Source organism: Blennius ocellaris (assembly GCF_963422515.1).
Source record: "Blennius ocellaris genome assembly, chromosome: 7".
NCBI classification, from domain to species: domain Eukaryota; kingdom Metazoa; phylum Chordata; class Actinopteri; order Blenniiformes; family Blenniidae; genus Blennius; species Blennius ocellaris.
Window position 1 is genome coordinate 6237937 of NC_137656.1, and position 26389 is coordinate 6264325.

Sequence of the window (26389 nt, forward strand, 5' to 3'; positions counted from 1 at the left end):
TAAAGCTACATATATTTTCTCAAATGTTATCAAACACAAAATCCACACACGGAGTGTGAAACAAGTGTTCAATGGATGCCTAAAACCAATCCTTTGTCTCTGACCCATTTTATATTCTTGCGCTATTTTCAGCAACACTGCCATTCTGAAATTAAGCTAAAGCAGTATCCTGACAATATGCTCATGTTTAGCTCTTTTATAATGTGTGCACTCTATGGATGCTGCAGCAAACATTATATGATTGATGATGGAACTGATTGCAGCTGATCCGATTAAACACACATTTCTAAAAGCCTATGTGCACCCCCCCCCCCTCCCCCAAAAAAATACACACTGACAAGAAGAAATCTGTGTTGATAATACGAGGAGCCAGAACACACTGCACCACCAGCAACATTGGCTGTGCAGCAATTGCAAACAAACACAATCCCTCCGTTTCCAGCCTCACACAACCTGCAGATAAGGTTGCCAATCTGAGCTTTTGTGGCAGCATTTCTGTAGCTTTACTGTCTTACTGGGAAAGGGGAGAAAAAGAAGAAAAAAAAAACAATTAAAAAGAAAAACAAATCACATGTAGACTATCAGTTGTTACAGGTTATACCCACTCCCACAGCACAGCTAATTTGCCTCTCAAATGATGAGGCATGACAGGAGTGAACAGATTCTGTAGAGTTATGAATGGCTGGATTTTTTTCCCCCTAACATCTGATTGTGAAGGCATGTCGTCATGTAACCTCCCGTGGTTTGCATTTTTGATTCCCTGCCTCGAGTATGTCAAAGCTTCAACTCCTAACACAGCCAATGCAATAATAATTAGAAAAAACAATTATAATAATGCAGCATTCGACTGGGAAAACAGAATTCATGAAACTGTGATGGGAATGCAGCATCCACTTGAATTATGTAATCACTACACGCTGCAGCCATTTAAATGCATCTCGGAGATGCTGGGAAACATGACTGACTTAGAGTCGCTATATGGCTCAGCTGATCTGTCATGGAAGAGATTCATGAAAGGGTCTTGCGGGGGGAGATAAACACAGCCTGTGCATTACGCGTATGTCACACCGTAATATTTCGCGGGGAATCTCAATTCACGGATGGCCAGCTTTGATTGCACTGAAAGAAAGAAAGAAAAAAAAAAAAACTGATGACGGCGCAACTCTGGCCCAGCAATCATCACGCGCCAAGTTACCAGGACTGGAGCACTTCATGCACCGTGCGCTCCCGCGGACGCTGCGTGCGTGTCAAGCCAGCTGCATTCAAGAAACATGCGCCTGATGGTGCGGATCTTTGCGGCAGCTACCTTTGGCCGGCATCGCTCCCAAAGGAGCCCGTGGTCCGGAGTGGGGTGGAGGGATTGACCCAGGTGGGCTCGGGGGTTTTCTGCACATCCGTCTTTACGTCGGGGTCGATCTCCGAGGGCGAGGGCGTCAGCTTTGCGCCTGCCATGCCTCCCCCTGAGCAGTTACCTCCGAGCGCAGAGCGGCCACACGGTCGTTTCTCCTCCTGCTTCTGCTGCTCGAGGTGTCAGGGACCGACGCCGCCGGAAAACCGCATCCCGGTCTCAGTGGCGGTGCGCGAAGGCGGAGGGAGCGCGTCTCCCTCCCTGCCGCATCACGGCTTCCTCAGAGCGCATCGAGGGGAAGAGGCAGCAGAGGCAGCAGAAGCAGCAGCTCTCCTCAGTCTCCTCGCGGTTATCAAGTCCTCCTCCATCCCCGGTGGAGACGAGAGGTCCCCCGTGCGTCGTCACGATTTGGACGTCAGCCGCTCCACCAACCCAGCGAGCTCCCCGAGCACTTGCATAACTAATTGAATGATCCGCGACTTGTTTGGGTCACATCAAGCAGCCATCAGCCTTCACCCCGTCCATCAACACTGTGCCCCGTCCGCTGTGATTTCCTCAACACACCAGGGATTCACCATCAATCACATCACCATCCTGATGGTGAATAATATATTAAATAATAAAAACAAAAACAGGCGCTGAATGCTCCGCGTAATTACGCCAATCAAAGTGTCCACATAGAGAGAACGTCATGATGTTACTCCAGCTGGCACATTATCTCACACACCGGAGGTACAAGTAATGAGAAACCACAAACAAATGAGCAGGTGGCCCACGCGATCACTCCATAGTACGCGTTTGCATGGAAACACTGTGTACACCAGCACTGCAGCCCGAGGAGGCAATGCCATTGTTTGATCAAAAAACAAAGCAAAACACACAACTCATTCACGTTTTCCATATTGTTTCAGCAGAATACCCTTTAGAATTTCTTTATTTCTTTCTTTATTTTGTTTTTTGGGTGGGGTTATACAAGTATGCCAAAAAATGATGCTAAATTTCATCTTAAAGTGAATGAAAACTTTTACTAGGACCTACCTGAGGGTCCATTGTGACCTGCATAATGACCTTGGAAAGAGTGAAACTACATCATAAAAAATTACTCAGGTTTTCTCTAAAAGAAAACCATTTTTTTATTACTATTATTTCTAACTTCAATTTATGCAGCTTTTCTCAATGAGACATGATCTTATTTGTAAGAGTTCTGTAATTATTAGTGCTGTGATATATCAGAAACAGTCAGAAAACCCCAGTGAATTCCTAAGACTTGAAACCAGGCAAGATGAGTGATACACCTGACATATTACTGCTATAGGTGCAGTCACTAGGATGCAAGTTTGTCAAAAAAAAAGGTTGCACTTAGTCTAAAATAAAAATAAATACAAGCTGTAAATGAAGGACATGAATTTTAGACATTTTTCTTCACTAGAAATGTTTGTTTAAAATGATACAATGTTGACACTTCACTTTTTTTCACTTATGTTCAATTAGATTTCGTTTTTTTCAAAATGCACTTGTGCCTTGTCCAGTTACGACATTGACATCGCAAACTTGGTGTTTTCTATCTGATGGCAGTTGGGTTTTGCAGAGATCATTTCAAAATGAAAGTGATGCACAGTTGTTGCCCACAAACTCACCATGTGTGACCATGCACATTGTTTCTCATCTATTAAAAAAACCCCTATTAAAATCTCAATTTCCTTCCTACATTGTCGATATTGACTCTGTGTCAACCCAGACACAGCTGACAATAAACAGTCTGCTTATCTGGAGCCAGCTCCGCTTCCACGTGACTTGTGTTTGGATAGTTGAATTCGACAGAAACAAAGCATCCGTACTATGCTCCACTGAGAGCATGCAAACCTTTTACATTTCTCAAACCACAGAACACGTGTTTTCATTGTGCAGTGACAGCGAGCAGCTGTGAGTGCTGTGGTTAGTTTTGGTTCACCTGCGTACGAGTGTAGGGGAAATATTCCTGATGAGTGGGTTAAGGCTGTGTCTGTAGGTGGGACAGAAGAGACGTTCATCTGTGCTCTATAACAACATATACGTCAATAGGTAAGTCCAGATCTGATATTTATGAGATACCACCTCATCTAATGCACCTTAAGACTGTGAGAGAAAACCCTGGAGAAACCCATTCATGCACAGGGAGAACATGCAAACTCCACAAACTATCCAGTGACAATCCCACTGTAATTTGAGTCCCGACAACCAAATTGCCATGAAACCCAGAGTCAACACAATGCAAAAGCCCACAACATCGCGCCATGTGACAGTGACAAATAAGTTATAAAGTGTAAAGAATAAAGTGTGTTCTTATTTTTCCTGTTAATATGCTCCATAAACGTGCCAGTAAACACAGTTCCTCAACAGACGAGTGCACTAAAATACCATTGTGACTTCGACATTTGGCATTCATGTTGTTTCTTTACATTCGTGTTGCAGTTTCTGTATTCATGTGATGTCTTTGGCATTTGAAGCTTTTGCATTCACATCATGAGTTTTTGCATTGTGATGATTTCTTCTGAGTTACGATAGATATTCTCTTCCAACTCAATAACGATGGTAATCTTCAGAAATATCTTCATGAATAGATTCAGTTGAAAAACAAGCTCTTGCAATAGCTAAATACATGCTGTGGAAGCTCATCAAGCCATCACAATGCAACTTGAAGTTGTCTTTTGCACTGATATTGCAAAATATTCCAGAAAATAGAAAGTAGGAATCTTTCATCTCAATTTTCATCTGGGATTCACTGAAATTTGCACCATGCTTTCTAAACACTAGATAGTCATTTTTCCAGCTATGAATCTAGATGAGATATTCAGGCTCTGATCATGTTTCTCATATCCTGCTCATCATGATTTTGCAGCTGTGCAGTTTATGTCTGTCACCAGGGCAGGCACACCGAATAAACCATTCTTAATGGATTTAGGAAATGCATAGCACACTCCACATTTATTGCAGATGGCATGTGAGGGTCCGTCTCTTGGAAACCCATTCAACGTGCATAAATGTTGACCCCAGTATTAGAGAAGTGTGCTTGTGTTGCACATGTAATAACCTCATCTAAATGCAGAATATTGACAAGAGAAAGACATAACAGAAAATAATGCATTTATGGATTTGAGCCAATGGTTGATAAGAGAAATATTTACAGTATTCAGGTGTCAGTTACCATGGAAACTATAGCACATTTTCTTAACATAAAACAATACAATTTAATAGAAGATTAATGGATTTTGATGTGAAATGGTGCACAAAACAAAAAGATGTAATGGTGGTGCCTTCAAAAGTCACCTAATTAGGGAATAGGGAAGTTGTGGAGATGTTTAAAGCAGTGCTGAGTTAAAAAAAAATAAAAAGAGAGAGAACATATCCCAAGCTTTGAACATCTCAACCAGCACCATGCAATCCATCATCCGGCACAACTGTAAACCTACCAAGTCATGGCAGTCCACCTCAGATGAGGAAAGCATTGATCAGAGAAGCAGCCAAGAGACCCATTATAACTGGAGGAGTTGGAGAGATCCATAACTGAGGAGGGACAATCTGTCTAGCTCCATAAATCTGACCTTTATAGAAGAGTGGCAAGAAGAAAGCCATTGTTGAAACAGAATCAGTAGAAGTCCCTTTTTCAGCTTGAAACAATGTTGGGGACATGGTAAACATGTGTGGGAAGGTGCTCTTGTCAGATGAGACAAAAAATTAAAGGCTTGTAAACTAGCACTGCACACCAGCATGAACACACCAACCTCGTAGTACCAAGTATGGCGGGCGCAGCATCATGGGATGAAATTCACTATTATGTGGACTGTTGTGTTTGGCTATCACAAAGACATTTCCACATTTTGTCACCTTGCAACCATACATTTAAAAGTTCAAGAGGTATGAATACGTTTGCAAGCCACTGTTACAGTGTCCTTGGGAAAGACACTGAACCCCAAACTGTTCCCATTGGGGTGACAGCGCCTTGCATGGCCGCAGCCTATATTGGTGTGTGAATAGGTGAATGTGATAAATGCAAAGCACTTTGGGGTTGCTCACACAGTTGAAAGGTGCTATATAAGTAAAGTCCATTAACTATTTGTAGCAATACACCCAATTTGTTTCATGTACAAAATTGTTTTGAATACAAACATCGATGCCTGCCATCAGAGGCCACCTTACTCTCTCTAATCCCCTCTCACCTCTTCTTTATAGCCTCACACCCTCCTGTATCATCTCCTCCCACAGGCCTCCCACTGACTGCACTCCCATTGCCTGCAACCCTGCTGAGCAGACTTCCCCCATCCTGACCATCACGGCAGGAGACATTAGATGACAGCCGAGGAGAGACCACTCCACAAAACGAGCAGGCAAATGGAGATGTCAATATTTGTTTAGTATGAACAGTGTTTTATTTTACATGTATTTTATTGCAGGCTGTAAAAGAAATTGACCCTTGGGGATGATAAAGTTCACGCTGGTTGAACCTAGGCCTCAATTGTGTGAGTCCCAGGGTCCTAAAGACATGGGCTTCACTGTGTCATCAACATGAGCCTGAGTCTCCAGAGAGTCCCAATGATGAGGAAAGCTCCTGCATTGTTCCTGTCGATGAAAGGACTGCAGACAGGTGGCGATGACGTCCCACATCAAAAAGACCTTGGAGAGGGGCAGCTCCCACCCCTCACGAAGCCTCACCTCACCCCTCCAGTTCGCCCACCAGCTGTGACTCGGTATAGAGGATGTCAACATCTTCCTGCCCAATCTATGCCCGCCTGGACAGACCAGCCAGCAGTGTGAGAGTCATGTTCTTTGACTTCTCCAGTGCCTTCAAGACCATCAGGCCGGCTCTGCTGGGAGAGAGGCTGACATTGATTCAGGTGGACACCCCCCCCCCCCTGTGTCCTGGATTGTTGACTACATGACTAGCGGCTGCCACAGAGTCCTGCTCCTGCAGGACTCTGTGTCAAGAAGAGTGGTCAGCAACAGCGGGGCCCCTCAGGGGACCGTTCTCTCTCGCTCCCTTTCTCACCCTCTACATCAGCCTTCAGCTACTGCACTGAGACCTGTCATGTCCAGATGTTCTCTGATGATTCTGCAATAGTTGGATGTATCAGAGGGGATAATGAGACAGTGTATCGAGCGACTATGTCACATTGAGCTGCGGATACTTCTGCTCATAACAAATGACAGAGTTGTCCAAAGACAAAGGAACAAGTTTCCTGACTGTCCATTATTTCCATCCAGAGGGTTAGTGTGGATACTGTGGAGGATATAGTGGAGGGACCATAATGATCTGGAGCTGCCTTAACCACTTTCATAAAAAGGACAGAAAATAGAGCCTAGGCCTAAATACAACACAGATTCATTGGACAAACTGACCAGAGCTGTTCACAGTACACATCCTAAAGAAGATCGACGGAAAGCACTTGGTTGAGTTTATCTTTTCCTAAATAGATTCAACCAGTCATTTAACCCTGACTTTATCCACCAGCACTGTGAACATTGCTTGTTTTGTCCAATTATATCACATACAACTAACACTTGTGTGGCGTCACATCAAGGTAGTTCAAAACTATTGACTTTTGATTGGAAGTAAAAAAAAAAGGCATTTTATGGCCAATTCACACACTATTGTTTGCTGTTCCTGCTGTACATTGTTGAAGGTAAATCAGACCTAAAACCACGGAAGGAAGTAAAAAACTGGAGATTTAACTTTCAGTTTGTAGTACATGCTGTCAGGATGCACACATAATGGGAAGCAATTAGACTGAGTATAGCAAGAGACCGTTTCTCAAAAGAGAACTGTGAGTGTCACTCATTTTGTCACAGAATTTTTTAGGAGTCGGCGCTTGCTAGTTAGGTGTGCTACAATAACAGAGCCGTGTCTCAATTCAGAGGCCACATCCTTCAAAAGATGCAGCTTCCTCAGTCTGTGTAGTGTGCAGAGTGAAGCTAATGAAGTCAGGCTGTCAATGTGGCATTCCCAGCCCTCATGGTTAACGTTGCACCAGTTGCCTAGCAACAGTAGTCTCGGTCCCATAATACAGTGAAGAATTGAAAACAAACAGAACATCTTTCTTTACGGGTAAACTTTTGAGCAGCTTTAGAGGCTCCAATCAGCATCATTAAAACGTATTGATTCACCAACTTCTTCTTTGGGGGAAAAAATGGCTGACGATATATTACAACACTGCCACTTAGTGGGCAAAGGGGAAAAAGATCTACGTGAAAGTGTGATTCTGAGATTCAAGAAGAATACTTAAGACTGATTAAGCTCATACTGTTCTGATTGCACGAATAACACTCAGAAGTCACATCAATTCAGTTTAATAGCGTTGATTAATCTTTTTCCACCCAATCTATTTTGTGTAAACATCGCAAAATGTAATTGTACGGTCATTCTGGAGGTAATTAGTTGTTATTAGAGGTTAGTTTGCAATGATGTTCATCCATATTGCATTAGAGTGCAGTATGGACACTGCTGATATGAGGAACTATGACTGAACAGCATTGCAGGTTACATCCTCGAAAATCAAATTAGCGCTTCCCCTTAAAGGTATGAGCACTCATGCTTTCCATGTACTCATGTGCTTAGTCTCTCAGAAATGATATGAATCCATTCCATTTCTAAAAAGCATTTTCATGCAGTTTGAAGTATATGCTGGCAAATTAACACCTCAGTATTATTTAATCAGGTGAATTCAAAAAGGTGCTCAGGAAGAAATTGTCTCAGTTAAGTGCAGAGGGGCATATGGATGGATTTTAGCTGACTGGAAGCAAGCAACTGGGAAGATGAAGATGAGGAGAGGAAGGAGGGGGGAGCGTAGGAGAAAGGAAGAGAGGGAAATTGAGGAAGACAAAAATAAAATAATTAAGACATAAAAGATAAAGCTAAAAGAAGAGAGAATAAATAAATGAATGAAGTAAGAGAAAAGAGAGAGCAAAAATCCAAGAAAGAAAGATAGAGACAACAAAAAAACGAAATAAAGATGAAAGGGAGAGAGCAAGAGTAAGAGAATGAAGGAAATGATGTAAAGTGGAAGATGAAGAAAATAAAAGAGTAAAAGAACAGAGAAAGACTGAACATACTGTGACAAAAGAAAAAACTGAGAAAAAAGATGTGGAGACTATGTCAAGAAGAAAGAAGGAAATACTTAAATAACTAAAAGAATGAAAGAAAAAGTGGATAAGATTGAAAGAAAGGAAAAGACATGATGGAAAGAAGGAGAGAAAGAGATGCCGAGAAGTATATCAGGAGCAAAAAACGGGTGTGAAAGCACAGATTTGAGCAGAGAGACACTTTGTGGTGAAGTAGAGAACTGCAGATGATTTGTGGATAAGAGGCTGAGCAAAGCGAACACTGTCCAAAAAGCAGCCTTTAGCCATTGGGCTGGTTTAATGCTTATGCACCAGCGATACAGAAAGCTGAATAGCCCCCGGGTCTGATCTCACATGCTCTCCTCTCCCTCATCACAGGTAGAAGATGCAAGGAAACCTGCATTCTGGGGTGACTCTATTGACGCAGAAAAAAACAAGCATGGAGGAAAACAAATCCAACACACGGTGGAGAGGCTTAATTAGCAGAGTGAACCGCTTCAGATTCACGACGGGTATTTACATACATTATGTGCAGTGGGATTGAAAATGTGTACAAACATGCAGGGATACAGGAAGGGAGCAGGGAAGCACTGGGGGTAGTTGCTGTGCAGAGTCTGTGACAGAAACTGGAGCCAATTCTGCAAAGATAAGAAACTTTCAGCAGCCAAGATAAAAGAAAAAAGAAGGAGCTGAAGGATGCAACACCACACTGCCATGGTGCCACTGCTGTCACGTTGGGAAAGGCCGTGCAGAGATGCTGCACCAGAATGTGTGAGGCATCAAAATGTCATTACCAGTGGTTTTCAAAGTGTGGATAGGGAATCCTCTGGGGGGCGCCAGACAGCTTGAAGTGCGCGGCCAGGAAAAATCAGGGGGTTCGGGGGATGCCTTTTCCCAGCCTTTTTGCTTTTCATGAGATGAGTTAAACTCAGTGAATTCTAATTCTAATATTGCTCATAAATCTAAATGTTCAATTAATCATTTACTATAAAAACTGGTTATTACAAATACATACATACATACATACATACATACATACATACATACATACATACATACATACATACATACATACATACATACATACATACATACATATATGAACACCAACATTAACAAGTCTGGCACAAAGAAAGGGTTGTGTCTTATTTTATCAATACTAACTTTAAAACAAAATTGCACATTTTACATAAAAGGGTGTTGAATTAATATGCAGGGCTGCACTGTGTTGTAGCGGTTAACATTCACAGAGCAAGATTATGCAGTTTGAGGTAGGCTTGGGAGCATTTAAGTTTCTATATCCTCCCAGGTGTCCTCCCACAAGCCCCAGAAAAAAACCCTGCATGTGAGGGTAATGACCGACACTAAATTGCCTGTAGGCGGGACTGTGAGTATGTGTGACTGTCTGTCTCCGTGTTTGTGCTGTTATGGACCTGTGAGCTGTCTCGCTGCCTTCAAGACTTCACTCATATTCAAGTCATGTGACCCAATGTTGGATAACGTGGTAATAAAGCTGGATGGATGAGTTTCAGTTTCAGCTTATATATAAAGACTTATACACCTCTAATCAAAAGCATCCTACCAGGATGCTGTGCTTCTTATTGCCCGTAACAACCCTATGTGAACATGAAGTCTGACACTCGGCCCATCCTCTCAAAACTTTTTAGTCAATGAGCCACCAATTCTATTCAAAGCCACTAATGGGGATGTGAATATGAGAAAGCTCTTGGTCAGCGATTGGGCCTCCCCACTGGGAATCTCCTTGATAAACCGGGTGCTCCAACAGCTCCGTCCTTCGTGCTCTGGACGGGTGTGTGTGTAGCGGCCATAATGCTTCTTCTGTCAAAATGTATTAAAGCAGTGAGCTGGCGCTGCTGTGGGCGAGCCGTCTGCCTGCGCACAGCATCGCCAGAGAGGAGGCAGGAGTCTCGCCGATGCCACTGGCAGCCTCACACACAGGAGTGTATGCACGCACTGGGGTGGGAGGTGGAGGGTGGGGGGGTGGTGCTGCTGTTACTGGCTTGCTAAAGGCTGTTTTGTGCAAAAAAGACTCAACTACCCATTTACTGGTCACAACCTTATGTTCTTTTCCAAACAGAAAAATGACTGAATGAATGTTCATTTGAGGAAAATGAGAACAAGAGAAGCAACAAAACAAAAACTCTGAAAATATGTCAAACCGTTGAACCACTTATCATTTTTTTCAGGTCACATATATAATAGAAAAACTTCGAGCAAGACAATCTTGTGCAGCATTTCTTCAGACTCTTAATAGAGAATGTGCTTTTTTTCCTCCACATGCAATTACCAATTCACCTTGAAAACGCTGTCATTAATGTTGCCGAACAAAAGCACATCTGCAGATGAGCCGTGAATGAACCAGCACGAAGCAGTGCCAAAGCAAAAGCTGTGTTAGTTAGCATGAAATGACATGGACAAGGTTTTATTTTTAGTGAGGTCAACAGCTGCAAAATATCAATACAAGTTAACAGCTCCAATTTTTCCTTTTTCTTCTTCAATAAGCCTACAGCCCATTCTACACACCATTGATCACTCTGCAGGGACAGTGTGAATAATAGGTTCCTTACTCAACCCGTCAAGATTTTCCTTTATTAAAAGGAAAGCAAGAATCATTATATATAGTTCTGATATAGTCTGATGTATAGATTTCCAACATAGTGATTTAAAAGCTAAGAAGACATTGGGTGAGAACATAGCGAAATGTATGATTTTCAGTGAAAAAGAAACTGAAAAAGAAACTGCTTGATTGCTATTCTACTTTAATATAAATGCTGGTCATTAATCCTTCTGCAACAACTCAACCGTTCATATATTTCACCACTGCACAGCCACAACTTTTTGTTTGTGTGCATGAAAACAGCAAATACCTGTGTAATTAATGATTGATTCCATCTTAAGAACAAGTTCCACTAATGATAAATAATTCCAATATATTCACAAAACCAAACAATTACTGCAGAAAATAACTAGAATGTCAACATCAAGCTAGTTGTAATGAGACCTTTTAGCGTGGAATAGTGTGAAATGTCCAAAAAACATTTTTTTTACAAACTCACCCTGACAGCATGGTTTTGAGACAAGTTTGATAGCTACAACGTTAGGGTTAGGCTTTCATGGCAGCATCGCTGATCAGGTCTCAGCTCAGGTCTCGGCATTGTGTTCACTAGTCTCCAGAAATTTGCTTGATATATTGTTTTCAAAACATTTACAATTTGCTTGGAGGTTTAAGGAGCCAGATTGGAGTCTCTTGTGGGCCGTTTTTGACCCATGAGCCTTATGTTTGTCACACCTGTCCTCGATACAATACCCCCCAAAAAATATAGAAATTATTAAAATAAGAAATCTGAACTTGGAACTTGGCTTTCATCTAAAATGACAGATGGTTTGCAAGGAAAGAGAATGTGGGAGAAAAACAGACATCAGGTGATTGGCAGGTAGTGGAGGTGTATAAAAAAGCTCTTACTGAGCTCTGTTCTAAAATAATACAGAAAATCCGTGATCCGTGAACCACGGTGGCTTTATTGATTATGAAACGTTTTCCCGATTGCCTCGGCTGGGAGAGAATTAAACAGGCAAATGAGCACAGCGCCACAGACAAGAGTCCCTCAAATCCACAGAGAGAGGTCATCAGAGTAATCATTAACTGGTGTTTAAAATGATTAATATCAAAACAACACTGTGTGGCTTTAGTACAAGACATTTTCCAATGCAAAATGGTCATTTAACTTCCAAAACAGAACACTAAAGCAGTGCTGCATATATTATGCAACCTGGCCACGTAACAAGAGCCCCTCTCCTTTTTTTTCCAGAATGCTTATGAAATTCTGACATGCCAGCTCAACCGATGCTAATTAAGCTGGCAAGACAAAACACGGGAGTTAAAGAGCCAAAGCACCTGAGACATCCAGGCACATAGACGCAGAGGTGCCAGCGAGAGGAAGACGATGGGTAAACCACCTCTTACTTTTCTCCAGTGTATCACTCAATGCTTCCTCCTCTGTAGCCCACCTCTAATTGCAGCTCTAGCTGCGAGACTGTGCACTCCATCACCGAGATATGTGTAATGATTTCATAAGAAGACCAATAAGAAAAGCCCTTTAGCAGAGCTGAACAAACATTGTTTTCTTCCACCAACCCCTCACAGGCCTGAGATGGAAACAAATCAGAGCAGAAAGCTGAAGCCCTCCAGCAAAAGTTTGGCTTTTCAATAAGGCGACTATCCGTGCTCACAGTGAAAGTTTCGGCTCGCTGGGAGCATAAATCCTCGGAGAACCCGAACCCCTATAGAACGTCACAGCACGAAGCAGCGAGGAGACTCCAATCACCCTTCAAGCTGAAATATGTCAGAGATGCACGGCCGCTCAGCTGCTGATGAGAAGCAGTCTCGCAGCTCTCCAGTGTCTCCCACCCACTCTGCGCTGATGAGTAATGCCACCTATGGTCTGGCACTGCGAGTTTGGCTTGATACGAGGAAACGTGTGTTCCTGGAAACAACGATCATGCCTTTTGAGTCTGTCACAGGTTGAGGTGAGCTTTGAAACTGATGAATTGCCATTTATAAATATGGAATGAAGAGCATGCTACATATGCGTAAACTTTTAGATAAGATTATAACGGATATTATTGAGCTGAATGAAATTACAAGTGACCATGTTTGAGAAAATAAAGCTCCATTTACATAACAAAGTGAAACGCATAATTTTTTTACATTTCCCCTTCAGAAAAGTTTCATCTTTACACAACATTTTGACAAAGATGCCCGTTTCCACGGAAATGGAGTGAAATTCCATACAATTTTGTGGGCTGTTTTGTGTGTGTTCTTTATTGGTATTTCACAAATGTACTAATGTTGTGTGTTTGTGACTTTCAATTACAGTTGAAAGTCTGCAGCACATCTTCATTGTTTCATTTCAAATCCATTGTGGTGGTTTAAAGACCCCAAATACTGCAAACAGTATCAAAGTTCAAATGTTCACAACAATCGCTCAGAGGTAAGTATCCAAGTAGTGGCGTTACTTTGATGCCTTATTCCCAACACTGCTCATCATCCTCCTAAACGCATCCAGCCATCAAATCCCAGTCGTCCCCTTTGCTGCAGAAGCGGAGGAGACAAACAGCTGCTGCCTGTATCGGTGCGTGATCATCATCTCAGGACATTTTATTCAGCAGGATCCATCTGGGCATTTAAAATAAACCTAAAAAACCTCCAAAGATCACATTGTAACAACAAGCTTTTAATGTTTAACCAGAGTTTTATTAGAAGACACAAGGTTTCAGGAACTCAACAACTCAGGTTGAGATATTGCCGAATCAATATTACAAGTCTTTGAAATTAGCAGGAATTGCACGTCGGTGAAGCTGTCGAGAGATAAGAGGTCTATACAAGGACGATCCGTGTTGATGGCGGATCGTGTGTCGGTGCTGGATCATCATACTGAGTGCCACCGTTTGACTAGCGAGGAGGTGTTGAGAGTTGATTTAGTGACCAATTAAAAGTGCTCGCTCTGTCGACAGCACTCCCATCAGCCCCCAGCCTTGATTAGAGGAGGGCAGAAAACCCTCAACAGGATTAGACATGCGGAGCAAAGATAGATGGAACCAATTATCTCTCTGATGCACTTCCTGTTACAAGCGGTATATGCAAAGTACGTGGAGGCTTGTTTCTATTTTTGACTGAGGACCCCCCTCCTTACCCCAACTCCCCTTATTTGGCTAACAGACACACACTCAGATGTAGGATCAGACACAGATGCACGCTCTAGCACACACACACACACACACACACACCTGCCCAGACTACACACACCTATTGCCTGCTAGACCCAAGAACTTCAGTGCGATTGCTCCTCTTCAGCACCCACACAGGCAAAGCCATCATTATGTCCCTCTGACACCCAATACTGCCCAGAGGGACACCACAACCCTCTCTACCCACACTCCACCTCCTCTTACTCAACCCGCGCAGCGTTCAGTACTGTGCACCCACGTCCACAGCCCCAGACACACAGATAGCAACACAAACACAAAGGACAGGCTTCCTCTGACAGCACAGATGGGGCAGTGCTCTGGAAAGGTCACACACCGACAATGGAGGATGTGTCCAAAGAAATATATAAAAACACCGGCAAAGAAAAACAAAACACAGACTGAACAGGAGCTGGTGCAGAGAACCACTCAATTTTCCTAGTTTTGTAACACTGAGTGGTGCAAACAGGGAAATGAAAAATGTAAACACTCCATGTCATAAAAGATATTCATTCCAAAACAGAGTACAGTACATAATATGGTAATATTCACAAGGACATTTTTTTGCAGGTGGGTACAAAATACCAAAACATTATGAGTTTTCTATGGCTCAGCAGCAAACACAACCCGTATTATAAAAGCTAACCATCGTTACATTCATTGGATATGAGGCTCGTCAAGGCTCGCTATACAAGCTCCAACAGGTTCCAGCCTGCACTGCTTAACCTCATTCATATTCCCTCAATTAATTTGCATTTTCATCTCAAAAATTGATGCAAAGGGGGGGTTGGCTGCTTTGGTCTGACAGAATTAAGATTCACACATGTCTAAGAAAAGCAATGAGACACACCAGACCCTTCTCCTTCTCATGATGGTGGGAGTCAGTGTGTCCACCAGGTCAGAGATGATCTGAGGCAACCACAAGGAGAGACATTATGAATCACTGAACTAGTGGAGTATTAATGATAAAAGAGAGATGCTTAAGTCAAGACAGAGCAATGGCTGAAACAAAGAGACATTAAAAAAGAAAAGAAGACAAATGAAATGCTCTGTAACACCAACAACAAGCTCCAATCTGGGCCATCAAACCAGCAAGCAAATTGTAAAGGTTTCAAAGAAAACAGAGTAGTGGACACAGCACAACACTGAGACCCGAGCCGAGATATCAGTGAAGCTGTGATAAAACCTAGCCCTCTCGTTTCCAGCAAACTGGCCTCAAAGCCATGCTGTCAGGGTGGGTTTGGAAAAATATGCTTAATGAGACAGCTATAGGAGAACTGTTTTCTGCATTACACTGCATTTTGCACCTCAGGGTTTCATTAGAATTGGAACTATGCAGATATTGTTGTCATTTTCAAAGGGAATTGTTTGGTTTTGTGAAAATATACACATTTTCATCATGTGCCCTCTGTGCCCACTCGAAATGAAATTGGGCTGTATGTGGGCCCTGAACGAAAACGTGTTTAACACCCCTGATCCACAAGATTGTTGTTTGGATACATTGGCGCAACATGAAAACTTTCATTTCCAATGTTTTCCTGGAAAATGAACTCCCTGAGAGATGTTCCAAAGCAGAGTGAATCTTCAAAAGCCCAGAGGACTCATGTCCACTGCCGTTTACTCTTAACACCCACTATGAGAGATGCACAGAAACAGATACTCGAGGGCATCAGGGCAGTGACTTCTCGTTTCATCCCAAGGGTGTTTGTGTTCAGGCTTCACACTCGACAAGGCGCCATCATAAGAAATACATAAAATCACAACACATGAGCACACAGAAGGTTATCAACTAAGAAATACAACATCCCCAAAGGCCAGTGACACCGTCTGTCTGCATTTCTACTCGTGAGCTCAGAAACTAGTTATTATCCTATGATAGCATCTGGATGCCGTCATAGGGTGGACTCTGACTTAGCTTTTACATTTATTTCCATACTATATCAACCATTTGGTTTTGTGTCCAGCACACTTTTGTGGTTGTAAATGTCCCAACGCCTGTGTTGGTAGCCCAGCAACAACATGCAATTCCCTTTCACGACTGAATAGAGATCTCTCGGGAAATGTGAGAAACATGTTGTTTCTGCAGGTTTTTATGTACTTCTGTCGATTGATTTCCAAACTCATGACCAAGCAATAGTAGTTTAGAAGATGAAAGACCTTGTTGATTGTATTTCCATCTGCTTGATATAGTGTGATCTTTACTGTGAACATGTGTTGCATCGTCACTATTCTGTTGTAAGAGTGGATGTCAATGTATAAAGGAAACAAAAGCAATATGCATAGGTAAAGCGCCGTCTCCTTTGGGAGTGAGTGTACTGCTGCTCCACAAGCTATGGGTACACAAAAGGGAGTGCAGAGATAAACCATGCAGACAACGATTCACAGCAGGACCCTCAGAGATGCGAGGCAGTAGAGCAATGGGAGACGAACGACGAGCTGTGAGATACTTGTGGTGGTAAAAACAATCTTGGATTTTCCTCCTGTAACATTTCTGAAGTGACATTTTATAAGAACCCTTTCCATTGTGAGTCCCACAGAGAAAGATGGCTATCTGCAGACTAATTACTCCCGACAAGAGCCACCCATGGAAGGGCAGCAATGACCTGAGGTCTGCAGGGGAGAGATAAGCCACGCTGTCTGTCAGCTGTCAGATCGACTGCTGATATATTGTAAAATCAACAGTACCGATACGAACACCGACACAAATCAACAGGACAAACACACAAATTTAACCTCTTCCAGATGAATAGCACAGCGAGATATAATGTGAACACTGAGTGATGCGGGAGTCATGCGATTTCTTACATGAACTGAACTTTTAGCAAGACCGCTGCTGCTTGGTCTCAGCTTTTGTTGGACTGTTTACTGTGCAGCTTGCCACCTACTTTGACAGGTCAGATGGGGCTTATTCACACACACACACACACACACACACACACACACACACACACACACACACACACACACACACACACACACACACACACACACACACAGAAAGACCTTTGCCAAACACCCCCAGGCTCGAAGCAACTACCAAAATGATGCACAACAGCCGTTTACAGGGAAATGGGAAGATCCTTTTAACCAGCAGTATCATTTCATTTAGTGACCCACCTCCTACAACATTTCTGGTTCTTGTGGCCACTGCTGCTACACTCAAGCTAGCCAGAGATGACACGCTATTACATGGGCAATTTTACGTACTCGATGGATGCTCACAGATTCATTGTGATTGACATCTCTAAAACTTACTGATATTTGGTAGCTTTTTATTTTCAAGAAGCAGCTTTTTTTATATATATATATATATATATACCTGACACATTATTCTAGGAGACCCCAAAAACCATCAGCTTTCGATTTCTAAACTCATCGACTGCAAAATAGGTTTTGTCAATTTGAATACATTTTTCTTAAGCTTGTAGATTGCAGGTGTTTCAACCTAAAATCCATTTTACAAACTGGTGTTTCAAAAACTTTACCCTTCGTAGAGGGGTCTGGTAGTGTGTTGACCTTGGTGTTAGAAACACCTCTCAATGATGAATGAAGTGTAGATTGTGTTGTGGGTAGTACTGTTGCTACACAGCAAGGAAACCCCTGGTTCAAGTCCTAAGATTTGGGGCCTCCCCATGATGAGACTGCATATTTCCCTAGTTTGTGGATGGTTTTCCTGTTAACACTGGAGTTTCCATTTATGAAGGATGTATGAGCTGAAATGATTGCTGCAGGGACTGTATTAATATTTTTGTTTTCCCAGTGATGAAATGCAACCTGTACAGGGTTTATCTCGTGGAAGTAGAAGGGTCCCGAAAAAGCAAGAAATCAGGTTTGGGTGCAACTCATGCCAAAAAAAAAAGAATCGATTCAAATTAGAATTTCACATAATTTGATGTATCAATAACTAACAAATGAATCCCGACTTCTAAAAGCATTTGAAAAGGTTCTTCTCAAGGTTATTAAAATGTCATTAATTTGGTAGAAGACAAGAGACTTGTGACAAACTCTGCTTTAAACCAAAAACACAGAATCTGGACACCAAAAAAGTGTTGCAAATAGAGAAAGAAGAACACAATTGCAAGAGATTGATTTGGAACCATATAAGCTGCTCCTACTTGTGTTTGTTCTCAATACCAATCAGCAGTGACACACATAAGCAGTGCTGTGTGACTGCTTTTGGCTATTCCAGATCCTCCAGTAGAGTGCTTCGTTTCAGCACCATGGAGAGCGCCTCAGTGCTCAGCTGTGGCCAAGGCTTGCTGCTCTCTTCCAGCTGATGAAATTCCCCCGCTGCTCTTCACCCCACCCTCTCACCCCGACAATTACTGTAATTCAAGACTCAGGAGCTTACAAAACATTCCTGCACTCCAAAGACTATTGCACCGGTTAAAAGTCGAGTGTGGGGATATTTCAGGCCCAGTGGCTTGACAACACGTTTTCATAATATTTCTCCATCAGATCACACCTCAGCGACAATTTGACTGAAGCGGAGCTTGTGCTTCTAATCGGATTATGCGTGTAGAGATGTCGCTTCGGTGTGAAGGGGATGAATCAGAGTTTGGTCAGTAGCTTGGAATCCCTCCAGGTGGGCAAGAGATTTTCCCCATCTTGTAACAATGGATTATAATGACACACGACAAATTCAAACATTTGAGAAAGGAGCGAAAGATCTCAAGATTTCTGTTGTTTTGCTTCACAGGTGTGACTTCTTTTCCACTACAAAACCATCCACATAACTCCATTTCCATTTCTGCTGCACACCAGCATATGCGAAGCAACCGCTGAATGCAACTCGAGCCATTTCTTTAACAGGAAAAGTAGGAAAATGTGACGTCGAGCCGAGGCAGATATGGAAGAAAGTATATGTTCACTGAGTCAAGGTGAAAGCATTTCAAGCTTCCAGGTAGATTTGAACACAGATGCAACTGCAAATACTCAGAAGCCCCTGAGGGAATAGCTCTCGCATGCCACAGCACATAAACCAATATCAAATTTCCCCCATGTTTTTGCTGATACTTTCATGCTACCTGTCATCATTCTGAAATGTCTGGTCCCCCAGCAGCAGGTCCCTGAAGCGGTAGCGAGGTGGAAGCGGAGGCACCTCCGTCTCCATTTCGGCCATCTTCAGAGTGGAGATGTCCAGGATGACGCCCGAGTTGCTGCGGTTGTTCTTTGGCAGCATCTCGGTGGGGGTGGTGCAGGGCCTGTACGGTGGGAAAGGAGAAGAAATGACGTTTTATCTGAAGTTTCTTTGGTGGCTAACAAGAAAAACAACCCGTGAAAGTTTTTGTCCATAAATTAGTGCTGGTTTATTCGCAGTTCCAAAAGCTTTTAGAATGAAGAGAGCCCACTTTACTGGTAGAACCAACTCCCTGCATGAAATTAGGAGGTTATCACCATTTCTCAAAAGTCTTCATGCAAAGCACATTTTAAAATGTTACAGCAATAATATAAATCCAGTTAGAAAATAGTATATTTAGGCCGAGCCCATTTCCTAAGCAAAACTTGAAGTTTAGGACTGATTTAAGTTCTACGTATGTTATATGTCTCTTATGGTCTTATTCCTCTATACAGTGTGAATGTGAAGTGCCACTACGGGACTTTGTTACAACTGACACTATATAAATAAAACTGACTTCAATGTGGGAAACGCAGAAGCGTCTATTAGCATGAGTAAAAGAGGATACATATTCTAGAGTGTGGAGCAGACTGGGGAAACTGCAGATTGTTGTCATTTTGACAGCTCCTTGTGTTGGTGAGAGTTGACTCTGCAAGTGTTTAGCTTCAGTGTGATGCTGAGAATTGAAAGAGAGGGTTTGAAAGAAAAAAAATAATCTGGGGAACTACTGACATAGGTCATTGTTTATGGGGACTGTGGCAAACTGAAAATACTAAAAAGGCGCAAACATCAATGGAACAAAGGAGCCTTTTCTGGAGACGAAACAGGACTTGTATTTACTGATGATGTCACATTGTGACAACAACTGATTTTGTTTAGATAATGTCGGTCTTTCACATCACAGACCCATTCTGCCAGCAGTTTCTCCTGATCTGATTTATGCACTCACTCTTCAAGACAAAGCCCATCATGTGGAACAGTGCAATGATGATTTCATGCAAGTGACCCATTTCACACATACATCATGTATTATTAAACTAAATAAAACTAACATATAGTACTGCATGCATTATTCAGAAAGGGAGGGGGAGGGCATTTTTTTTGTCCTACATCAATGCGAGGACGCTGTCAGGAGGAGGTTAACAGAGACAAATATGAAAGCGCAGCCCACCTACTCAAACAGAAAAACTGTGTTTTGTGCATCTCGAACAGCACTGGCTGTGTCGATGGCTCCCCAGCATGTCATGCAGTGGCACATGTAGGGGAAACTGAGTGCTTTGGGAAATTACCTGTCACCATGGGAACTGGATGATCGGCGTGGAGGGCTCATGGCTGCTTCTTGTGGGGGATTCAAGTGACGAGAGGAACAACGGAGAGAGAGGGGGAGAGAGAGAGAGAGAGGAAGAAGGACAGAGGAAGACTTTAAACTCACTCAAATAAATACATATTCACCTTGTTAAGACTTAGGGAGGATGTAATGTGATTACATTACTGCTTCAATCCACAAAAGAGTTTGGAGAGCTCTGTCCAACTCACTGCTCTTTAAACAGACTGAGATTACACCCAACACTCTTCATACAAATATGAAGTTTAATGTTTATGCATTCCCTTGTCTCGCACAACAGCTTCAATTGATGGAGCTTAATTATTCATGGTGTATGGTGTATGCTGAAAATGTGGAAAGTATTAATTTGGGCAGGTCCATCAGCCTCCAAACAGACCTGTGGAAAAGTATAAGCAAACTCAAGGGAGGCTTACAGCTACTTTGAGATATTGGAATGGAGAAACATTGCCTGCTTAAGTGAAAGCACATCTTTAAAAACAAATAATACAATTTAATATTTACAATCTACAACCCTATTCCAGAAAGCTTAGAAGAAGGAATGAATTTGCAACACCAATGAAGCACGTATGCACATTAGTAGACTGTAGGAGACTAGAGAACCTAACTATGAGGTGAAAGCACTAACCAATGTGCTTCCCCAGAAGGAGTCCATCTGAAATACTCCTTTTATATCCAGTCATGTTACTGATCTACTGCACATTAACTATGTGATAAAATACTACTTATAATCACTTCTTCAGTCATTTACTGCACCTATTCCATCTTTTTCCAGATGTGTTACAACCATTAAAAATTCTAAATTAACACTTCTTTTTTTTTTTTAATTGAGATGTTCAATTGTTTTACATGCAACATTTCAGATCTGGTCTGTATGTTTTATTGTGGCTTAGCAGCATCATTAAAAGCCAGGTTTACATATATGGGAATACTGCCGTCTATTGTTGCAAGATAACCACAAAGTATAGGCTAATTAAGTTATTTTTACATACAGAGTGCATCATAAAGAAATACACTCCGCATGTAGACACAGAAATGTCACAGTCGCTTCTCGGAGCTCTTCCCAGTTACTCATGATCGGACTGTTGAGTACTGAATGTACAATTCTACCATAAGTAGCCTGTCAACTCGAAAGCACAAGATACAAATACAGCCCACTTCTAAGCCTTGAAAAGACAAATGAAGCTTACAAGCTTCTACTACACCAACTCAATGAGGATGTAATAAATAGGTTTGCCTATTCATAAAGCCATCATTAGTTTTGGTATTATTTTTAATCAATTTCTTTTTAAAGTCTGCCACTTCACAGCAGACGTATTGCTGATTCGGCAGAACCGTGGTGTACAGATTAAACCTTGGTGATCAGAAGGTTTTCCAGCTCAAGCAGGTTTAACGTGACACATTATAATTGTAAATGAGCTGCGGTAGTTTGCTGAAGCTGCTTTCACACTTGATATTTCTTTCTTGACGGTAACCGAGAGGAGCAACCTGTGTCCATTACTACTGGAAATGATGACATGGGGAGCGTCACGCTCAAATACACTCCGCTTGTTTTGGGTTTTTATTGTCCTCATGCAACATCATTATACAGAACAATTGAAGCTCCTCTCCTTGATGCTTTTATTAACCACAGCATACTCGTCACTAGTCTTGTGTGCGGTGGATAGCTGTGTATTTATAAAGTCATTTGCACTACTCATTGAACTATGGAAGCCTTATCACCTCAAACATGCATGCTGTCATGTACTGGAAAACACCCTTAAACCTAAAATATCTTAACTCTGCCAGCATGCCAATATCTATCCACCTCTTTCATACCTTCAAATGAAGATTGAAGAAGTCTGGTAGTGCATCTGAAGCGAGCTCCGATAAACAGGGTTCCTCCATAAAAAAATAATTGCCAATATAGCAGATTTGAATCATCTGGCCCCCAGTCGAGGACTGACTGCTCAAGTAAGTCAGAGGCAGAGAATTTATCTTTAAAAAGAAGTCTTCACTCACATTAATAGCATTCGAGGTGTCTAAAAATGACGAACAAATCCTACAAGCTTAAAAAATACAAGGCAAAAACAAAGTCTTTCTTGTCCAAATGCATCAGCACAGAACCACAGATTGCCAGTAAGCACTCGGGCAGACAGGAGGCTTTTCCGGATATGATGTGGATTGAAGAAATTAACAGAAATGGATGAGTCTGGCTACAGAGACAGTAAATATGTCGAAACCAGAAGATAATGATCTTTAGTATAGTAGCAACATATTATGGTGCCGAGTGAAGAAAAGTAAGATGATGGAATAGAATCACCATAGCTCTCATGTGAAGTCTAGAAACATGCTAAAGAAACTCCTCGAATATCTTACGACTTATTGAAAACATCCACAAGGGTTTATGCTGAAACTAAGTATTCTAGCCTCTAAAACCAAGAGTGTAATTATGCTGATCCAAGATATATTAAAGCTATTCATGTGTTTGTTCAATAAATAGTTATAAAATCTTATCTTGTTTTGTTCAAGTGCATTACCTTTAACTGTACAATGTTCCATGTCCATAAATACATTTCAAAAGCCAACCAATGATGATGTTGATAAACCTTTTGTCCTGCCAGTGGAAACAAATCTGAGAGAACAGTATTCCCTAATGCACCTCCGGCCCATGTAAAGTGTATGTCTGGCTGAACATGATGGTCTTTGCTCGTGTGTGCCTGTCCGTGTGTGTGTGTGTTTATACTTGAGTGGATCTATGCTGGGCTTTTCTTCACAGATGTCTTAACATGTCCACTCAAAGAGCTTATCCATGTATCCCATTGAGGTAATTTGTTGTTGATTTTTGGCTGAATGATTGATCCATGCAGTTAACAATTAGTGGATAGTGAAGAAATGTGTATTTGTATGTGTGCGTGTGTGTGCTCATACTAATCATGGTACAGTGTGAGCAGCCTTGAGTGGACAAAGAGCACCCAGAGACATGCTCTCTCTGATTAACAGGATGATGGGAGAGAGAGATTATATATGTTAGGTTGGAGTGCAAAGTGAATAAGGGAGGGGGTTAGTGAAGTGAAAGAGCGTAGTACCCTCTGGACACGTCAGAATAAGCTTTAATAGTACGATAAAAATATAGACTCCGCAACCTCAAAGAGGGGACTTAATGGAGGAGACAAAGTGACCGCAATACCCTATTATTGCAGAGTGGCTCCTGGTAAGAGACCATCTCCAGTTAATGGAGAAGATGCCAATGGTTGGAGGAAAAAAAAAGAAGAAGAAGTAGAGCAGGAAAACAAAAACAAAAACATGCAGAAAGGGGCAGAAAATCAGTGTTTTCAAAATGATACACTACAGGAAACACTTGCTGTAAGAACAATGTTGTAGTTAGCATTAAAAGAAAAACACTTCAATATAACACAGAAAAAGACAAAGGTGTCCAATGCTCAGGACACAAACCAATTCATTTTGTGTTATCTTGCTCATTAAACTGTCATAATGCCTTGGTTGCTCACCCAAAACATCAACAATTACTACAAATGAGGGAAGCAACACGCATCAAGCTAAAGAAATGCAATGGATGGATGACAACATAAACAGAATCCAACTCCTCTCCCATTTCTGTGAAAAAAACAACAACAAAACCTGGTGATTGTAAGTCCCAATATATGATTTCAATGAACCCTTGCATAATAGTAATAACTCAAAGCATTTAATCCAATTACACATGTGTATAGCCGATGATTGAACTATCTGGATCAGGCCATAAAACCTTATGGATGAAGCAGTAAAAGCATAGGCATAAAGCTATACAACTTCACGGATCAAGCCCTGCAGCCTTCGGTGATCTATTTGTAGATGCCCTAATAAAAACCCAGGATTTTCTCAGGTTATTTGTTACTTTCACCCTTGGTTGACTCTGAACCTCACCCACCACAAATCTGACGGGATGTCGATCAAAACATCCCGTTGTCCTGTTGCAGCCTTTCAGTGTGACATTCTTAATGGTAGATTGACTTGGAACTGAGCCACCAACTGTGTCGTGCACCCAGGAAGGGGTTGGCATGGTTTACCTGGTTGACCTGGTTGTCTCTCTGATCGAGGTCCCATCATGGTAAGCAAAGGTCTGCGTCAAGTAACCTCCAGCCCCACCGAGCCAACACGGGCTGTTTCCCATCAACTCGTCCCCGACACAACTCCATCATTATCGGAAGGTGACAGTCAAAGCGAAAAGAAGAGCCCAGCGGAGTCAGGTCAAACTTCCCGTTACTCTAAATAAATCCACGTGCCATTTTGCTGCTTCCTTATTAGGGTTTAAAAAAAAAAAAAGAGTCCCGGTTCTCAGCGCTGATTGGCTGACAGCAGTTCAGAGCATTTCATAATTACCCACCTGGCGTTAATTGACATATCAATGCACTGGAGGCTTCACCGTTGCTTAGCAACAACTTTGTTTGCCACTCTTAACAACTGCATCGCTCCACGGCGTGAGAAGAAAACGACAAATGCGTATCTCTAACCTCAGAAACTTCTTTTTTTTCCACTTCTTGTTTTGAATTCGCTGGCAGTGCCTCCGCTTCAAGCCAGTTACATAACAACGCTCGGTTTAAAAACATATAGAGGAAAAACTATCACAGCAAGTGCCGCCTTCCCGTGGCGCGTTTCTCCTCCTTGGGTTCCGTCTCCCGCCATGCGTAACACATGCGTCTAAAAGAAGGTCATCGTCACCGAGACATCACCACTGTCCTTCCCGGTTTACCACGCTGTCCTGCCCGCATCAGCATCCTCTCCTCCCCGCTGGAGCTGGAGCAGGAGCAGGCGGGGAGGCGCAGACTCCTCATCCTGAATTCACCCGCCGGTGCCTCGCCACCTGCTGGACGAGCCTCAGAAAAGCTCCTGAGCTGAGGAGGCTGACAAAACTTCCCACTAAGAATACTGAAGGGGGGGAAAAAAACCAAGGTATCCTTTGCAGTGCAATTACTGAATATGAATCATATACACTATAATCCAGAGATATGAAGGTTTTTCCAGCCACAGCTGCAAAGCACATAATCCCATTAGTCCGTGATTGTACAGTTTGCTTTATCTATTTAGATAACTGAGTGTTAAAGCAAATATTGTGGTGAGGAATGTAGTTTAATTCAGGTTATGTACTCTGTCCGCAGCTGCCAGAGTCATCTGGTGGCAAGCAGTGGAAAGTGCAACTTTGCTGTTACTTGTGGAGGCTGACGGCAAGAAAAAGAAAAAATCACTCAAATCAAGGGCTGTATCAACAAAAACAAGTCATTAACACTGATTAAAATCAGCAATTACTTGAGATGTATTCGTTTTTTTTATTCTTCTCAAAATCCAACATCAAACAACACACAGTGCATGCAAAGTCTTGGCAAGTTCTGTTCACATCGAAGCATTCCACACAAACAGACCACACGTACAGTTTTCTTTTTCCATCATTACAAACGTACCTGTCACACTTCTCTCCTCTGCTATCTGCCTCACTACAGTCCCCCTCAAATTGAAAAAAATATTCATTCTGGGTACAGAGAGGAGATGCCGTCGGCTCCTGTGGCTCTCTGGAACAGCGCCGCGGTGTCTCTGCGCGCGTTCCTCGCGCTCAGCCTCTCCACATTTCAGCCCATTATTCTCCAGGGGGGAATGCGCTCAGAGCGTCATCGTTTTATAAAGCCCACACAGCCACTCATGCTTTTCCCATGTCAGCCGGAGCAACAGCCTCAGCAGCAGCAACAGC

At 42.3% G+C, this 26389-nt stretch overlaps 1 protein-coding gene across 1 annotated transcript in view; it reads right to left on the bottom strand.

The window, feature by feature from the left end:
* kcnt1b (potassium sodium-activated channel subfamily T member 1b) overlaps nt 1–26172 on the bottom strand; it is a gene marked incomplete at both ends in the record, with an annotated part of 81377 nt that extends 55205 nt beyond the window's left edge. The window contains 3 exons of the mRNA XM_080499952.1: nt 19234–19410; nt 20615–20675; nt 26106–26172. Coding sequence (XP_080356078.1) covers nt 19234–19410; nt 20615–20675; nt 26106–26172 — 305 coding nt within the window. The remainder of the gene's footprint in view (nt 1–19233; nt 19411–20614; nt 20676–26105) is intronic.
* Nucleotides 26173–26389: the final 217 nt, after the last annotated feature.